Source organism: Alosa alosa, chromosome 10 (assembly GCF_017589495.1).
Source record: "Alosa alosa isolate M-15738 ecotype Scorff River chromosome 10, AALO_Geno_1.1, whole genome shotgun sequence".
NCBI lineage: Eukaryota > Metazoa > Chordata > Actinopteri > Clupeiformes > Clupeidae > Alosa > Alosa alosa.
In genome coordinates, this window is record NC_063198.1 from 24,276,599 (window position 1) to 24,296,358 (window position 19,760).

Here is a 19,760-nt window from a genome sequence, read left to right on the forward strand (position 1 = left end):
AGGAACCTGGATATGCATATTACCCAGCTGAGTTGGTTAGGGTAGGAATCTGGATATGCATATTACCCAGCTGAGTTGGTTAGGGTAGGAATCTGGATATGCATATTACCCAGCTGAGTTGGTTAGGGTAGGAACCTGGATATGCATAGGACCCAGCTGTTTTTTTTGTGGAGGAACCTGGATATCGCAAATTCCCCTTTTTTTCTGACTGTCTGTTTGTTTTTGTGTTGTCTTGCTTTGTTTGTGTTGACTTTGTAAAGCGACCTTGAGTCTGAGAAAGGCACTATATAAATAAAACGTATTACTGGGTTGGTTAGGGTAGGAACCTGGATATAGATATTACCCAACTGGGTTGATAATTTCATGTGATGTCAGTCTAATGTGGTGTTCACTCAAACATAGCGTTATCAGAGCTCAAACATTATAAAATAGTAATGTCATGAGTCATGTTACATCTTTAAAATACACACATAGACAAACGTCATTAGAAACACACAGATACACAGACACACACACACACACACACACACACACACACACACACACACACACACACTAATTTAGTAATGCACATAGTCAGAGGGGCTGTTCATACAAACAGTCACCCACACACAAACATTTAATAATGCATGCAGTCAGAGATGTGGTTTCTGGGCAACCTTTAGTGTCTACTGGTTAATGAGGCCCCTCAATCTTCAGCTCTCTGATCAACCACACGCTCCTCACTGAGCCTCATGTCTATAGCATCGTCTGGGGAAGGGACCCACCTGTGCCCCTCAACCTGGACCATGTGTCCTAAGGAACCTTGCATTCCACATTCTGGTCCCATGGTGGAGATGTCTCTCCCTGTGGGAACATTCAGATGTTCAGATTCAGATGCATTCAGAAAACACAACATGTCAGTTCTCTCAGTTTGGTGCAGTTATTATGTATACATGTTGAATGTACTGTATAACACTAGTTATGTTTAACAATTGGATGTATAACAGTAGTTATATTTAACAGATGTGTAAGAATAGTTATGTATAACACTTGGATGTATAGTAGTTATGTAAGAGAAAGAGAACTCTGTGGAGAGAGGTGTAATGTTGTAAGGTAAGGGACACTTGAAAACTACACTGTGTGTTTTGGCATCTAATGATGGATGACATTTCAATCACCCAGCATGGGAGTCAGGGCCCATTGGGCAGACAGCATGGGAGAGAGAACCTCCTACTGAGCTCTTACCAAGGCTGTTGTATGGACACTTTGTGTGTGTGTGTGTGTGTGTGTGTGTGTGTGGGGTAGGTGGTGTAGGTAGGTGGTCTGGGTGGTATGTGTGTGTGTGTGTGTGTGTGTGTGTGTGTGTGTGTGTGTGTGTGTATTTACTACAGCACTCTATAATGTGCTGCACTGCATACTGTAATGTATCCGTTCTTAGCGTGACTGTCTCTCTGGCTCCCCCTATAGGTTATGATAAGCACTGAATGAAATTCAGTTGTGTGTGATAGTCCTCAGCATCTAAGCTAGCTAATTATTTACATAGAAATTTACATGAATTAGCTTGCATGATGCTTTTTGTTTCTCGATTTAATAGTATGTCTAAGATATAATGCTACCACTCTGCCTTTATTAATACAACATACAGGACTAGAATAATTAAACTGAAATAATGACTATCTACCATCTGTCACATCTCAAGGAGATAATTAGCACCAGAATAAAGATACTGATGCAAAGAGATAAAAAGACAAGGTGTTTAAAAATAGTGGATACACATCATCCAACCGTCTGTCAAGCTCACACACAGGCATGCCACTGGTACACACACACATACTGTACACACACACACACACACACACACACACACACACACACACACACACACACACACACACACACAAATGTACTTATGAGGCCAGCATTCATTTTCTGCCATCGAGTGAGTCAGCAGGTTCCACAGTGAGTGTACCGGATCAATCCCATGTGACCTTTTTCGCGTTGGGAACCCGTGGAGATCTATGCCTGATTATTCCAGCAGGCTAAAGGGCAGAGCTCCAGATCCTGGTCTCAGCTCGTGCCGTCCTGCCGGCTTCATATCCACCTAGGCTTACTTCACACACATGACAATAACAATAGCAACAACATCATCATCAACAACAACAAAAACAACACATTACATTCATTTAGCGCTTTTCGAGGCATCCAAAGTGCTTTACAGTGAAGGCGGAGCCTCACAAACCGCCACCACCAATGTGTAGCACCCACCTGGGTGAAGCAGAGCAGCCGTTATGCACCAGAATACTCACCACACACCAGCTAGAGGTGGAGAATGAGGGAATGAATGATATATGCTGACACAGTACACAATCAACAACACTGACATCTTGTATAGACAGTCATATTGAATAGATATTGTCTATATGTAGGTTTCTGCTAAAAGTGTTTAGGCAAAAGCCATGCATAGTCAAGTCAAGTCAAGTCAAGTTTATTTATATAGCACATTTCATACACAGAGGTCATTCAATGTGCTTTACATAAACAAAACCAAACGATAATAACAAATAAAAGCATAGAAGGGCAATATAGTCAAAGAATAGTTAAAAGGTAAAGATCATAATAAAAAGAAAACATAAAAAAACAAAAGGTAAAATCATTTAAAAATAAAGAATAATTAGTAAGCAAAAACAAAGGCAAAAAAGTAAAAAAAAGTAATAAAAAGACAAAGTAGAATAATTATCGAGGCAGATTCAGAATTTGTAACTCGGCACAGTTAGCAGAAAGCGCCTGAGAACAGTTTGGTCTTAAGTCTAGATTTAAAACTGGCTACAGTTGGGGCCTTTTAATGTCATCCGAAAAGTTGGTTCCACAGTTGAGCCAAGATAGCAGCTAAAAGCTGCTTCACCATGTTTAGTTCTAACTGTAGGTTTTACTAGCAGGTTTTTCACCTGGGACCTGAGTGGACGAGAAGGTGTGTACTGCTGAAGCATGTCTGACAAGTATTTAGGTCCTGCTCCATTTACTGATTTATAAACAAGCAATAGTGCTTTAAAGTCAATTCTGTGACTTACTGGAAGCCAGTGCAAGGACTTAAGAATTGGAGTAATGTGGTCAGTTCTTTTAGTTTTTGTTAGAGTCCTAGCTGCTGCATTTTGTATCACCTGAAGCTGTTTAATAGTCTTTTTAGGAAGGCCTGTGAACAGTCCATTGCAGTAATCAACCCTGCTGGAGATAAATACATGAATGAGTTTTTCTAAGTCATGTTTTGACATCAGCCCTCTGAGTTTGACAATATTTTTGAGGTGGTAAAAGCTGATTTAGTTATCGCTTTCATGTGGCTGTTGAAATTTAGATCACTGTCAATTAATACACCAAGATTTTTAACAGTATCCTTTGCCTTCAACCCTTTTGTGTCAAGGAGAGTGGCAACCCTAAGTCTTTCCTCATTTTTACCAAATATAATTACTTCAGTTTTTTCTTTGTTCAGCTGAAGAAAATTTTGAGACATCCAGGTGTTGATTTGTTCTATACACTGACACATAGATTCAAGAGGACCATAGTTGTTTGGTGATAGAGCTAAGTAAAATGTGTGTGTCATCTGCATAGCTATGATATGAAATCAAATTATTTTGAATGATTTGTCCAAGTGGGAGCATATAGAGGTTGAATAATAGTGGCCCCAAGATCGACCCCTGGGGAACACCACAGGTCAAGGACGTTGGTGTTGAGGTACAGTTTCCGATGGCAACAAAGAAGCTCCTTTCTTGTAGATATGATTTTAGCCAGCTGATAACTATGCCTGTAAATCCAACCCAGTGTTCTAGTCTGTGTAGTAAAATATTGTGATCAACAGTGTCAAATGCTGCACTAAGGTCCAGTAGCACTAGGACTGATGTTTTACCTGAATCTGTGTTGAGGCGTATGTCATTGGAAACTTTAATGAGAGCTGTTTCAGTGCTGTGATTTGCCCGAAAACCAGACTGAAAGTAATCAAAATACCCATTTGATGTTAGGAAGGTGGTTAATTGATTAAAGACTACTTTTTCAATAATTTTGCCAATAAAAGGTAGATTGGATATGGGCCTGTACTTGTTTAGCATGGAGGCATCCAGGTTATTCTTCTTGAGAAGTGGCTTTACAACAGCTGTTTTCATTGACTTCTTGAGAAGTGGCTTTACAACAGCTGTTTTCAGTGACTTAGGAAAAGTGCCAGACAGCAATGATACATTTACAATTTGAAGGACATCCGCGCTATGAGGTGAAAACAGTTTTGAAGAAATTGGTAGGCAGAGTGTCTAAGACACATGTGGAAGGGCTGAGATTCTGTACCGTTTTTTTCAAGTGTTTCAGTAGTCTATCAAGCTGAACTCTGACATCAAGTTTAGTTTCCCTCTGTTTGTTGCTGGAAGTTCAGGTTGTTGAATTTGTAATTGAGCAGATATGTTGAGTCTGATTTTGTCAATTTTACCTTTAAAAAAGATGAAAACTCATTGCATTTATTAGTTGAGAGAAGTTCAGGCTTAATTGTGAGGGGGGATTTGTTAACTTATCAACAGTTGAAAATAGAATACGAGTGTTATTTGAACTTCTATTGATAATGTTAGAAAAGAAAGACTGTCTTGTTTTTGTATATTTCAGAGTTATATGTGCGGAGCATCTCTTTATGGATTTCATAGTGGATCTGAAGTTTGTATTTACGCCATTTTCTTTTCAGTCTTCCTACACTCTCTTTTTAGAAGTTTAACTGCTGGATTTTGCCTCCATGGGGCTTTCTGTTTGTCCTTAACTTTCTTGAATTGTAATGGAGCAATGTCATCCATAATGTTTGCCATTTTGCATTAAAGTGATCAAATAAGTCTTCAGAGTCTGACAGTTGACTTGACTTTAGTGAAAGTGCTTGCTCAAAGAGAGCACTTGTCTGATCATTTATGATTCTCCTTTTTTTACCATCATAGCTGTGTTTTGAGTGTGTGGGGACATAGACACATCAAAGAACACGCAAAATGATCAGATAAGGCCAGGTCTTTAACAGCTGTAGAGACATCGAGACCCTTTGTGATAACAAGGTTGAGGGTATGGCCAAGAGAGTGTGTTGGCCCCTGTACATGCTGTGTTAGGGAGAAAGTATCGATTAGTGCAATGAATTCCTTGGCATAATTGTTTTCAGGATTATCCACATGCAAGTTTAGATCCCCTGATATAATAAGACAGTCATACTCTATGCAAACAACTGATAGCAGTTCACCTAGCTCTTCAAGAAAAACTTTAGCTGAATGTTTTGGAGGCCTGTAAATTGTCAGTAATAAAATCTGAGGAGAAGACTTAATGCATGCACACAGATATTCAAATGAAGTAAAGTCACCGAATGACTCCACTGATTGCACTGAAAAGACGTCTTGAAAATTGTGGCTATCCCCCACCTCTTTTATTTGCTCTGGTAGCACTCAAGAAACTGAAGTTTGGGGGAGCTGATTCGATGAGAGTAGCAGCACTGTTTGCTTGATCTAACCATGTCTCAGTTAAAAGTAAAAAATCAAGGTTGTGTGTGCAAATTAGATCATGAATTAAGAATGATTTGTTTGAAAGAGATCTGATATTTAGGAGTGCTAGTTTTGCTAGTTTAAGTGTTGGGGAAATATGATCCATGGGGGAAATCTGAGGTTGATGTGGTACGGGTAGGAGATTGGACTGGTTTACCCTATAAGCTCGATGCATTTGTGTTCTATTTCTTGTCAATACAGGAATAGAGAATGTCATGGGCTTACTGGGTCCCGGCATGTTCTCAAAACTACTGTCAGTACCATTTATATTGCAGGGACCCTGAGAATATCATGCAATACAGTCATCATATAATTGTCCCCTGCTGCTGCCATCTGTATTTTCCACTGCACATTCCATGCTATATGCCGGCTGAGAAAATGAACTAAGAGGTTGCTGCTGCTTAAGAGATCCTTCTAAACGGGGAGGGGGAGGGCAGGCATATGCCTCAAAGTGATGTTGTCTTCTTTTGGTGCTGCATGAGGCTTTCATTATTACAAAAATGTGTTTCTGCACAGAAAAAGAGTAGTTATACTGATGGCCATTTGTTAAGTAATGTAACCTTTAAAAATAGTTTTTTGAACCAGCATATTTGAAACCTGATAAACTCCAAATGAATGGATATTACGGTTGTTTATTACTGCTTCGTACGGTTGGCTTCTCAGACGCTCTGGGCAGACTTCGTTCTGTAGTGACCCGTTGCTTTATGATGAGGTGACCTGTACTGTAGTTCTTCACTCTCTAATGAGGTTAGGAACACCCTAATGAGATCATGTGAGTAACGAGTTGAAGCTGAAGACACCACATTCTCTCATATTCCTACATTAATTTTATGTGGCATTTCTTTGTCTATGTTTGTGTCTGAAAGTGTACTGTAATGTGTGTGTATTTCAGGAGGTGAATGATTTCTGTGTGTGTGTGTGTGTGTGTGTTTGTGTGTGTTCATTAGTGTGTATGTGTCTGCCTGAAACATCCTTAATGTGAAATATATGCAATGTTTCAGTGACGTAAGCAAAAACTTCACTCTGAGTAAGGTGACACCTCGTCCAGCATCCATCCCATCCTGTTAAATCAAAACCTGCCAGTGAAATAAATTGCTGTGTCTGTCTGTGAATAGATATGTGTGTGTGTGTGTGTGTGTGTGTGTGTGTGTGTGTGTGTGTGTGTGTGTGTGTGTGTGTGTGTGTGAGAGAGAGAGAGAGAGAGTGTGTGTGTGTCTCCTCTCTTGGAATTGTATTGGAAGGTTGGTGTGCCAGGCTACACCATCTGTGTCTTTCTTCCTGTCAAAGGCAGTGACTAAGTGTTGCGGGCTCCATCACACAAATGTGTGATTGTGTGTGCGCATGCATGTGTGTGTCTGTGTGCATGTGCGTGCGTGCGTGCGTGTGTGTGTGTGTGTGTGTGTGAGTGTGAGTGTGAGTGTGTATGTGTGTGTAGGCATACAGTATGTGATATGTGTGTGTGATCAGAATTAGGATTCAGTGTGTGCCTGCTCTGGCTACCAGAGGTGTCTATGGGAGAGCAGTCTGTAGTCGTGTCACACGGTTTATACACACCCACACACACACACACACGGACACACGGACACACACACACACACACACACACACACACACACACGGACACACACACACACGGGGACACACACACACACACACACACACACACACACACACACACACACACACACACACACACACAGAGCCTGGCCCTCCACGAGTCCTCCATGGATGCGTCAATAGCACAGTAACCTACTGGATGACTGACACACTGGCCTGTCCATCTGCTTTAACACACACAATCAGTCTGATAATCCCTTTCCCACTCACAAATCTCTCTCTCAGCCACTCTCTGTTGCTCTCCCTTACTCTCTCTCTCTCTCTCTCTCTCTTTCGCTCGCTCTCGCTCTCTCTCTCGCTCTCTCTATCACTCTCTGTTTCCATTCTCTTACTTGTTTGTTTGTTCCTGCTCTGTGATGTCACGTTTACAACCCAGCGCCAACGCCACCATGCAGCACTGAATCATGGGAAATTAAGGGTTTGGTTGTGTTTGTATCCTGGTTGGCAGTAAACAAAACAAATCCCGATCGTTACGGCTACGTGAAGGATATTAATTAGCCTTTATGTCCCTGCCGGAGGAGAGAACCGATGAGGAGAACGGGTGGGGAGGAAAGGCTTGATACTGCCGTCTGGTCGCGGTATGAGAGTCGTGGCACAGTCTGCAGAAAAACACAAAACACAAAACAGAGTCTGCTGCATAAATGCATACCCTTGCTCAGGTGCCTGGACACAAAACAGCAGGACACTCCTGTAGTGGTCAAATCAGAATAAACATACATGCACACAGACATGCACACACACACACACACACACACACACACACGCACACACACACACACGCACACACACACACTCCCGCATTTCCACATTTGCACAGACCACAGCATCTCAAATGTATGCATACAGACACGCACCTACTAAAACACAGTAAAATTTGGATATGCTCAGCAACGCACTCTTTGAAGTACACACACACACACACACACACTTGCCTTGTTTGGGTCTTTCTCATAAAAGGCAGGGACGCACAGATGGTGAGTTTAGAGGGGCCTTGCACCTGTTTATATTTAGCTCCTGTGTGGAATACTTGGGGGAGATGCAAACAAGGCGCAGGCATCAGCCTCGCATGCCAAGCACCCTGCCTCATGCCAAGCACCCCCCTCCTTCGCTCTCCTCCTCTCTCCTCCTCCTCTGTCCTCCTCTGTCCTCCTCCTCTCTCCTCCTCCGCTATCCTCCTCCACTCCCCTCCCGCTTCAGTGTGTGTTCTCTAGTCTAGCGCTCTCATCTTCTCACCCTTGTCTGCTCTTCCCTCTGTCTTTGCTTACTTTTGTGTCCCCCACACACTCTTCCTCTTTCTAATTTCCACACGTCCTGTCTGTCTTGGTCCTCCTCATCCTCAGTGTCTGTTCCTCTTTCTCTTTCTCCATCCCAACATCTGTCTGAATGCAGCCAGGGATTATACAAGCCTGAAATAAAATGGCCATATCCCCCCGTTGTTCCGTATAATATTTGTGATAAACAGATTTGTTTTGTTGTGAATGACTTTGCCCTTCCCGTTGTTGATGTTGTTGTTGTTTTTGTTATTATTGTTGATGCTCCAGTGCTTATCGATGCTTATCATGTGCTGTCTCAGACGGCAGCTGATTTTTCATTTCTCCAAAGTCACTGGCTACTCCCTTACTCTTGGCCTCTGCTGCCGGCAGAGAAAAATAAATACCCTGCCAGCAAGAGGGCTTGGCCATTCATTTTTCTGCACAACTTCACCAAGTCAAGCTGAAATGGGAAAACAAAGAAATGGGCTGATTCAGATGATTGGTTTCATTTGACAGACACAGCTGGGATGAGGGTCTCTGCTGTGTTCTAAGCGATCGATAACACTTCCCCGCTGTGTCTAATTTGACGTAATCATGTGTGACTGTCAGATGTTTAGTAAGCTTATCAAGTCTACGCTCTCTCTTTTTTCATATTTACCTTTTTTTGTAATTTCTTCCTTATATATCTTTGTCCCTCTCTTCACACACACACAGAGAGAGAGAGAGAGAGAGAGAGAGAGAGAGAGAGAGAGAGAGAGAGAGAGAGAGAGAGAGACATATACACAGTCATAATAGGTTGCCAGGTGTGGGGCTGTGAGCAGTGTGCAGGTTCTGTCTTGCACAATCAGTAGAGCACCCTGAGGACTAGCAGTCTCACTAATGAACACAGCAACACAGCAACACACCAACGGGTGGTGTGTGTGTGTGTGTGAGAGAGAAGAGAGAGAGAGACAAAAACACTGAGAGAGAGAGAGAGCATGTAGGAGATGGAAATATGAAGAGAGGACAGAAAACAGTAATGAAAGGGAGAAGGACGAAGATGCATTTCTTTGTAGTTAATCAGCTTCAAGTCCATGTACGTCTCACACATTGTTGCGTGCATCATTAGGCTGTTGTGTCCAACAGAAAATGTCAAACAAAAACGAGTTACTTCTACAATTATATTGTTCTGCAACCAAGTGGCAGTGAACACAAGAAGATTAGAAGGGAGTGGAGAAGGCAGTTTCTGTGTGGAAATGTGTGGATATTTAATTGAATTGTGCTGTGACTATGAGAATGACTACATTATTTGTGGGGGTTAAGAAGATGCAAGCTTATAAATGCAAGCTTATAAATGACAAGCTTATAAATTTGTCCTTGTGATGGCCTGGCTGTCTCACTGTGTCGGTTTGCTGAAGGCCTTTCTAAATATCTCTCACTAACTAACTATCTATCTCTATTAATCTCAATTCTGTGGTAAAAAAAGGTTTTTCATGAAGAGATTCAAAACATGTCTCTCCTTGACCAATGTTCAATGAGAGGATTTATCATTGACCTCCTAGACAGTTTTATTTACCGTGCCTATGAGAAGCCAGCTATATTTATACATCTGGCAGGGATATTTTACCCCATTCCCTGCCTTTGATTTTCTATTCCTGAGGGTTTTAGGATTATTTATGCAGCAAAAATATTGTCAGTGCTTGTTTGCGAAGCTAGGGGTCTCTGAGTAGCGCATCACAAGCCACTGATATGACTGTGATTTGATATGATTCTTATGTTCTTTTGATTTTCCAATACATTTGGAAATGGAGCAGTAGATATTTAGGTTCATGAATTGATGTGTTGTGCATGCATCAGGGCATCAAGCCTGAGTGTTTTTTGAATCATCTGTTTTCTCAAATTGAGATGGTATCAAAGCAACCTTGAGCTGATCAAGACAAGACAATCTAATTTACAATTAGCTGTTCTAATGTTTAAGATTTCACAACTTCACAATTGATCCCTGACAATTCTGAACACGCAGAACATCACATCTTATAACTTATACTATACTACATACTATAACTTACACAGGAGGAAAAAGTCCCCTCCTCAAAGATGACCTTGTAATGGAATGGAAGGGCACCATCATTTTTCCTGACCTGTCTTGGCATCAGCTGATATTTTGGAAGCAATGACTCCATCAGCATACTGTGATTGTAATAATGATAAATTACCACAGTAAAATTGCCAATTATACATTTAATGTATTTCACCCTGATGGCAGGCTGATAACTATTCTGTCCGTGTCTGTAACTGATCACTTTCTGATAGTACTGGCTCATCCATATCACTGTTCGCATAAAGGTCAGTGTCAAACAAGTCCCCTTTACACAGAGTCAGCAGGCTGGCTGCATGATAAGTCCTCATTCTTGGCCGACTCCCAAGACTGCTGCTTTCCTTTGACTGCGGCTCATTCCTTTGAAACCTCTATTCTGTTAGAGAACACAGAGATCAAATAAGAAATGAGTGAGTGTAAAGGTGATAACTGATGTTCTCGGGCTGTGTTTTTTCCTAGTGCAAGCAATGCAGAAACTTGGCAATGTTATTGCACAAATTCACCTTGTGTTCTGAGCGAAAATCCGTGAATTTCTTCAATATCTGTTGTGTTTGAGAAGTCACAAATGGGCCTAGAGAATCATATGAAAAGTGATTGCATCAGTGTGAGATACAACTGAGCTTGTTATGTTTTAATTGTCAGGGCCGGAGTCGACACAGCTTGCTAGTAAATTAAACATACCAAACACAATATGGAACCACTGCCATTATTCCATCTGATTTCAAAATTAAATATACCCCAATCAAATTCTATTTTCCCACTATTTCCATTCAAAGCTGAGTAGAGATGCACTTAACTGACACTGAAGGTCCATCAGGGCTTGTTTGTAATATGAAGTCTGTTTATATGGCTTCAATTATATGGGGATTGTTTCAACAATAAGATGTGAAATCTCTCTGTTCTGTTTTAGAAAAAAGAATGGCTCTGTCTGACCTGTCAAACTCAGAGAGCCATGTCCGGAGCCTTGGGAGAACCTCCAGCCCCTGTCCCTCAGCCAATGGGATCCCCAGGGCCCCCAGGCCCAACCAATCAGCAGCAACGAGGCCCCGGTCAACAAGCAGGAATAAGGCCCACAGGCCCACAACAGCACAAACCCCCTGGCGCCCAAGTAAGTGGATCTCACACACCGGCAAAGCAGGTGGCCCCTCAGAGTAAGGCTCCGACCCAGCAACAACCCAGCAAAGCTGCACCTGGCCACCCATCACCAAAGGGTCCTGAGACCCGAAAGCAGCAACAACCTGGTGTAAAACCGAAAGTAGAGAAAGAAGGGGTTAAAGCTTCTCCTAAGAAGGGAACTGCAGAGGTCACCAGCATAGTGAAAGAACAAAAGAAACCCAGTGACATGCAGAGGTCTAAACACCATGAAGTGAGTGACTTCTTGTGTCCTGACTGCATGGTCTGCATGGTCATCTTCGGTGTTAGTGGGATACATCTGCAAAGCATGTTGCTGTCATGATTAATAAATAGAAGTGAAATGACAAACATTTTTCAGGATCATCAGTTCAGTTCAGGATCATCAATTCTGTCTATTGATGCATTAAGCATGGCTATTGCACTCCCCTCAATTCTCATCCTTCACATATTAGAATCAATGTGGTCTCAAGTCTCATCCTTTCATACTGTATATTAGAATCAGTCATCCCCTAAAACCATTGCTGTAAAGGTTGGTAAGCCTTACAGAATCTTATCACCCATACATATCCATCAAATATTGTGCATGCTCTTGTATACATTGTATAAATGTTTCTACTGTTTCTGATGAAAATGGTTTCCCTGTTTTGAATGTTGGCCAATGAAATAGCTGAGAAAGCTCTAAGATGGCTTTTCTTTTCTCTCTCTTTACAGGATTCAAACAAATCTAGTACACAGAGCCTGAGTGATACAGGGTACTCATCAGATGGCATCTCTAGCTCCCAGAGTGAGATCACAGGACTTATCCAAGAGGAAGGGGTGAAACTGAATGAGAGGGGGCAGCCAATCCATCAGAGAAGCCCCCCAAGCCCCTCGGAACTTACCAAGCTAGAGAGTTCCATGAGGCCCCTGTTAGAGTCTAAAACTACCACAGAGCAGAGCAAGGCACAGGAAGCATTGGACAGGGAACAACAGAGACCTGGCTCCCTAACCATTTCAAAGGAGCAGCGCTATGACTCTGACGAAGCTCGTGAGGCATCTTCCGATGAACTCAGCTGCAAACTTCGTCACGACTATGTAGAGGACAGCAGTGAAAGCGGACTCTCGCCACTGCCGGCCCGGCAGAAGAAATCACAGAAAGAAATGACTGATGAGGAGTTCATGAGGAGGCAAATCATGGAAATGAGTGCAGATGAGGAGGAGACAGGGGAAGGCGAAGGCTATGGTCAACAGAAAACGAAAAAGACTCAGAAACAAAGTGGAGATACGGCAAAAGACAAGCGACGACTCACTCAACACTCTAGCAGTTTTGAAGAGGACACCAAAGGTGGTGAAGGTGCCTATGGGGAAAGCGGAGATGGTGTTGTGGCTGGGGGCCTAAGACGTTTCAAGACCATTGAGCTAAACAATACCAATAGCTACAACCGTGACATTGAGCTTAACACAGAACATGACCTCAGGGAGCCAGAACTTGAGATGGAAAGCCTGACAGGGTCACCTGAGGAGCGGTCAAGAGGAGAATACTCCTCAACTCTGCCGGCCACGACTCCCAGCTACACCTCAGGCACATCTCCAACATCTGTATCTTCCATGGAGGATGACAGTGATAGCAGTCCTAGCCGAAGGCAAAGGTTAGAGGAGGCCAAACAGCAGAGAAAAGCACGGCATCGCTCCCATGGCCCCCTTTTACCTACCATTGAGGACTCATCTGAGGAGGATGAATTGCGGGAAGAGGAAGAACTCCTTAGAGAGCAAGAGAAAATGAGGGACTTAGAGCAGCAGAGAATTCGCAGCACTGCTAGAAAAACCAAACGCGACAAAGAAGAGCTCAGAGCACAGAGACGGAGAGAGAGGTCCAAGACGCCCCCTAGTAATCTGTCTCCTATTGAGGATGCTTCCCCAACAGAAGAGTTGAGGCAAGCAGCTGAGATGGAGGAACTTCACAGGTCATCCTGCTCCGAATACTCACCCTCAATGGATTCTGAGGCAGAGGGGTTTGAAGTTGGGGGTACAAAGATCTACAAGTCTGGCAACTTGCCCACATTTATGTCTCTCTACTCTCCCACAGAAGCACCCTCTGCAACATCGCCATCTGCAGCAGATAAATCACTGAAAAGTGCTGAGGAGGTTTATGAGGAAATGATGAGGAAGGCAGAAATGATGCAGAAACAACAACACATGCAGCCAGGAAGGCAAGGTCAACAACCAGCAGGCCAGCCACCTAGCAATGTTCAGAGACAGCAGCAAGGATCACCTCAGGTAGGCAGAGACAAACAACATCTAGATACTGAAACAACAGTTTTGACACCAGGCTCAAGTCCGACCCAGATCTCAGCCCCCGTGTCACTGCGTGACCCAAGTGGTGCTGGACGAGGGGCCCCAGGAGTTCAAGCAGCTCAGCAGTATGCTGGCCAGCAGTCCAGAGGTGCACCAACAACTGGTGCCCCTGCAACAGGCCCTCAGGGCAATGTTCGACAACCAGGGGTTGTTGCTGGGATGACGGGTAGAATAGCGGAGATGTCACAGGCCTATGGTGGTCAGAGAGACCCCAGAACTCCTAGTCAGGGAACACCTCAAGGCCAAGCACCTGATGCTGGTGGATCAACTTTGTCATCAAAGGTATTTTCGTATTTTAAAGGTCCCAGTCCCACAGCTTCCCCTTCTGCTTCACCTGCACAGAGTCCCATTCGTTCTCCTGCACCCACTCCACATGGTGGTCCTGCCTCCACAGCACCACCACAGGGGTCCCACATACCACAACGAACTGCAGCTCCCCGCCTCTCAAGGCAACAGTCCTCGCAGGATTCACCAGTCAAGACTCCTGAAACCACCAGCCCAGCGAGACCAATGACAGTTAACTCCTCTACCTCTCCTCTGTCCTCACCAACAAAGCGACAGCTGCCGACAGTTCCATCACAGACTCCAGCATCAAGTTCTCCAACATCCCCACAGTCCCACCCTACTTACCACTCTCAATCTGGTTTACAAAGAGCCCAAACTGCAGAAAGAGTTAATGTTGGTATGAGCACAGTAACCACTACAACTTCTTATAGCCGTGGCTCTATGCCTACGGAAAGCATATCACTTTGTCGAATCTCAACTGTTCCAGGGACATCACGAGTGGTGGAACAGAGTCAAATGTCATCAGGTGGTAATGTGGTCGACCTAAGAGCTCCCATGAAGCCTACTCCAATCATCATGACAGATCAGGGCATGGATCTAACATCCCTGGCAACAGATACAAGAAGATATTCCTTTGGCTCAGAGAACACCTCCAATCGCCTCACTGCAGTTCAGCCTTTAATAATGAATCTGAATTCACAGGAGCAAACTCATGTAACAGCAACAACCCCAACAACAGTAAGTGTGACAGTAGCAGCTTCCATGTTCATATCTCAGCCAAAGCAACCTGTGGTATATGGAGACCCCCTTCAGAATCGTGTGGACTTTGGGCAAGGGGTTGGAGCTCCTGTTTGTTTGACTCAGACCAAACCACAAATGCCTGACCCGGCCATCCCAAAAATTGATGCCTGTTTGGAAGACCTAGGCATCCAGCAACAAGAGTTACAAAGGCAGCAACAAAAACTACTACAGCAACAGCAGCTCCTTGAACAGCAGCTCCAGCAACATCAGCATTCAACATCTTTTGCTCGTTATAACTTGGCAAACCAAGTTCAGCCAATATTATTAAAGAAAGACCTGATAGTGAACCAGACTACCAGTGGAAATGTGGTTACTGTCAGTGCCATCCCCAGAGTGTCTCCTCTTCCTCCACAGCCTTCTCCTGGTTCTTCTGGTTCTGCGTCTGCCTCTCCAACACTTCCACATGATATATATGGAGGGGTGGCATTGGAACTGAAAAACAAGCCAACTGTTGTGAATCTCTCAACGGGTAAGCCCCATGTTATGATGGTGCAACTTGATGAAAGTAATGCTTCCCAAGGATCTACAGTGACACAACTTGTGAAACAGGAAGAACCTCCTCCACCACCACCAGCACCTGAAGTTCTTGATCTCACTGGATCACAAATAAAATCGGAAAACCAGATTGCTTGTTGTGATGTTGTCTATAAGCTGCCATTTGCTGGAGGTTGCTCGGGGTCTTTGGTTCAGAGGCCCAAGGTAGGACCCACAGACCAGAATCCCACAGGTGAACTCTCTCAAACACCCCACGCTGTTCCTTCTCAACACCCAGGTTCTGGACAGCATGCTCAACAAGCAGCCTTTCAGCCAGCTGCTGTGCATGGACCAACCAGTGAACAGCAGAAACAATACAATACTTTGCCAGCTCCTGGACGCCTTCAGCCATCAATGTCAGACACTAACTTGGCAGATGCAGGACTTCAGTACTATCAAAGGGCTGATCCAGGTGATCTTGCTGTTGATTTGTCCTCTATGAAGCAGGCATATGAACAGGCATATCTGGGGATTGGAGCACAGTATGGGTCCTACACAGACCTGCGGCACCAAGGAGATGTTGCTGGCCCACCCTTACCCCTTAGACGGTATGGCTCCATGTCCAATATCAATGCAGACTATGGTGGCTACTCTTCTCGTGACATGGCAGGCTTTCAAGAATCAAATCTAGCACAGTACAGTGCTACCACTGCCAGGGAGATTGGTAGGATGTGCGCTGCTCTTAATTCCATGGATCAGTTTGGTGGCCGTTATGCCAATAATCCTGAACTTCTCCAGTATGCTGCTAGAACAGGAGGAGGCCCAATGGGTAGACTCAATCTTCAACAAGGTTTAGCATCTATCAGAGCCAATCTGTTGTATGGTCTTGATGGTAGGCCCACTGTCCAAGGACAAACACTTACCAACCTTATCAATGCCAGACAAGCAAGCCTAAGGGCACTATATCCAACTGCCATGAGGGGACCTGATGGCATGACATATTCCACTATCAATACCCCCATAGCCTCCACGTTGCCAATCACTACCCAGCCTGCCTCTGTTATACGACCTATGGTACAAGGAGTGTACAGACCATATCCTCCAACCAATGTGACTGCTGTACCCTTGGCTAGCCTCACCAGGTTGCCTCAAGTGACTCCAAGGATGCCTATGTCTTCACAAGGTCCTTATAGATATCCAACTCCAACTCCAAATCGTTACCCAACAACGATCCCTCCTCCTGTAAGCATCCCAGGGCCAAGTACACCCACTCAAGAAGCACCTATGTACCTTGGAAAGCCTTCAGTGGCTGGCCCTGTGAACACTCCCTCTACAGGTCCAGCTACCCAACCTGTCACACATTTGACCTACACCAGTGGAATGTCAGCTCAATCTGTTGTACCACCTGCTCACCAATTGGTTCCCCCACCTCACTTCCCCCAGGAGATTCCTCCAGCACAACCTCAAGTTCAATCTCAAGGGTCTCAGCAAATACCATCACAAGTTCAATCTCAAATGGTCACTCAGATGCAAGGTCAAGATCTCTCCCAGATTCAGCAAACACAGGCATTAGGGCAGACTCAGCCACAAACTATCTCTCGAGTATTGCCAGACACCGCGTCAGACACAACTATCACAACTAGTGATAATGGTGAGAAAGAGAAGGAAGATGACCGTATGAAGCAGCAACAAGACCAAATGTTGAATCTGGAGAGAGAGCGCATTGAGCTGGAGAAGCTTAGACAGCTGCGGTTGCATGAAGAGCTGGAAAGGGATCGTCTTGAGCTTCAGCGTCACAGAGAGAAAGAGCAACTGATTGTGCAACGGGAAATCCAGGAACTGCAAAGCCTGAAGCACCATGTCCTACAGCAGCAACAAGTGGAGAGGGAAACTCAGCTGGTCATGCAAAGGGAACAACTGGCCCAACAGCGATTTCAGCTGGACCAGATTCAGACTCTGCAGCAGCAACTACAGCAGCAACTGGAGGAACAGAAAAGACAGAAAACTGTAGCAGTAGAGGCAGCCGCAGCTGCAGCAGCAGCCGAAGCCGCAGCATCTGCTGCTGCTGCAGCTGCAGCCACCACTGCTCAAGGAGCCATACAGGGCGTTATGGTTGGTGGACAGTTTTGGCAGCCCTACGTGGATGGCCAGTCAGTGCAAGCTGTGATTGCCTCAAGGTCTATTCCAAGCTCTGCCTCTGAGATGTCTCTTAAGAACAGTGAGGATGTTGGGGATGGAAAGGTAATGAGGAAGCAGAATTCAATGCCACGACTGAGAGATGGCTCGGAGGAGGAGCCTGTTAGGAGAATCGCTGACTGTAGTGTTCAGACAGATGACGAGGATGGTGAAGACAGGTACATGTCGAGACGTAGGAGAACCAGGCGCAATGTCGACTGTAGTGTCCAGACAGATGAGGAGGACCAGGGAGAGATGGAGCAACCTGTCCGACGCAGGAGATCACGGATTACCAAGCACTCTGACTCAAGCACTGAAAACAAGGGCGATGCCACATCTAGAGTCACCTCGAGCATTGCTATCCAAACAACCAATGACTCCTCATGCCAGACTGAACCAGACCAGCTGGGCAGAGTCTCACCTGCAATTCATATAACCATGGCAGAGACATCAAAGGTAGAGCTTTTACACTACATCTCTGCCCCAGAGAGGACTCAGAAAGGAGAAAGCTTGGCCTGCCAAACTGATCCTGAAGCCCAGTCCCAGGGTGTGGTAGCGCCACAGCTAAGTGTTCCCACTACTGTCAGTCCATATACTACTAGTCTGCAAATGGTTGGTTCCACCCAATCCAAATTTGAAAGGAGGAAACCAGATCCACTGGACATTGGCTACCAGCAGCAAACCCAGCAGCAGAACGAGTCCCCATCCCGCCAACCTCCCAAGTCCCCACAGGTACTATACTCTCCTGTGTCCCCGCTGTCTCCACATCGTATGCTGGAGACCACCTTTGCTTCCAGTGAAAAACTCAATAAGGCCCATGTAACGCCACAGCAGAAAGCTTTCACTGCTGAGTCCCCTCAGAAGCACCAGTCTCTCCCAAGGCCCATAAAGAGCGTGCAGCGCTCCATGTCCGACCCCAAGCCCCTCAGCCCCACCTCAGAAGACCCTTCCAAGACCAGGTTCTCCATGTACTCAAATCAAACTCTCCCCAGCAATCAGGTGAGTGGGCATTATCAACCATCTTACCTATGAGCTTTTCAACATTACGTAATATCATTGCATTTACTTAGTATGTGTACCCTTAACACATTGAGAAAAATAAGAAGTGAAAAACTATGGTAGAGATATTTCATAAATGAAAACAAATCAGAGGCCCTTAAGTAAATGGTATTTGAAAGGAAAACTAATTTAGCATACATACACCACATACAATCTTAAACGGGGTGGCAGCTATTTTGCTCAGCGTTTCAGTTACTGTTATATTTATTCTGCCCTCCAGGTTATTCCCACTTCTTCTAAAGTGGTGTAATTCTCAGCAATTCTTTTATCACACTTTCATGGGATTTTTTTTTAAAAAACATTTTTCTTTACATTCCCATTCTGTTTTATCTGACACTCACTCACGCATGCACACACACACACACACACACACACACACACACACACACACACACACACACACATACACACACACACACACACACCATGTGCTTCTCTGGCAAAGCCTCTAACACGGCCAGAGGGAGACACAATGTGTGGGCTTCCTGGTGCTGCCCTGCTGTCTCTGGGCATGTTCAGCAGCTGGTCTGAGTGTATTCTCAGTCTTCAGCACTCAGTATACTGTCAGAGCAGAGCATGGGAAACACAGAGCCTCATTTACATTAGAAATGGAAGTGAAAAGAAGAAAGAGGAAGGACATATTGGTTATATTTTTGTACAGCTATTTTTCACTAGTCGTCAGTGACAGTCACTGAAATTCCTTTGTGGATATTTTCTGCCATGGGTCCACGCGTATGTTGAGTTTAGTAAGTAGCATCAGTGTATTTCTATATGTATTTGTGTCATGCCATGCATGTTTACTTTTTTATATTCTTGGCACGTATTTTAGACATAATTTGGAAATGGGGACATTTTGACAAAACAGTCACAGTGAGGTCGACTTTGATTGATGTTAAATTCTGATGGTTTGATGTAGAGGAAAGGGATGCATTTACATGTACATATCATGAAGTAAGATAGACAGACATTTGTCTGTCATTAAACTGATAAGCCTCAATGCTGTTGTGTGGATACATACTGTAACACATTATT

At 44.3% G+C, this 19,760-nt stretch overlaps 1 protein-coding gene across 1 annotated transcript in view; it reads left to right on the plus strand.

Moving 5' to 3' along the window:
• The window catches only part of bsnb (bassoon (presynaptic cytomatrix protein) b), a 72,574-nt gene that overhangs the window by 39,834 nt on the left and 12,980 nt on the right, over window positions 1-19,760 (plus strand). Inside the window, 2 exon segments of the mRNA XM_048254435.1 lie at window positions 11,377-11,832; window positions 12,312-18,668. Of these exon segments, the coding sequence (XP_048110392.1) occupies window positions 11,377-11,832; window positions 12,312-18,668 (6,813 nt within the window).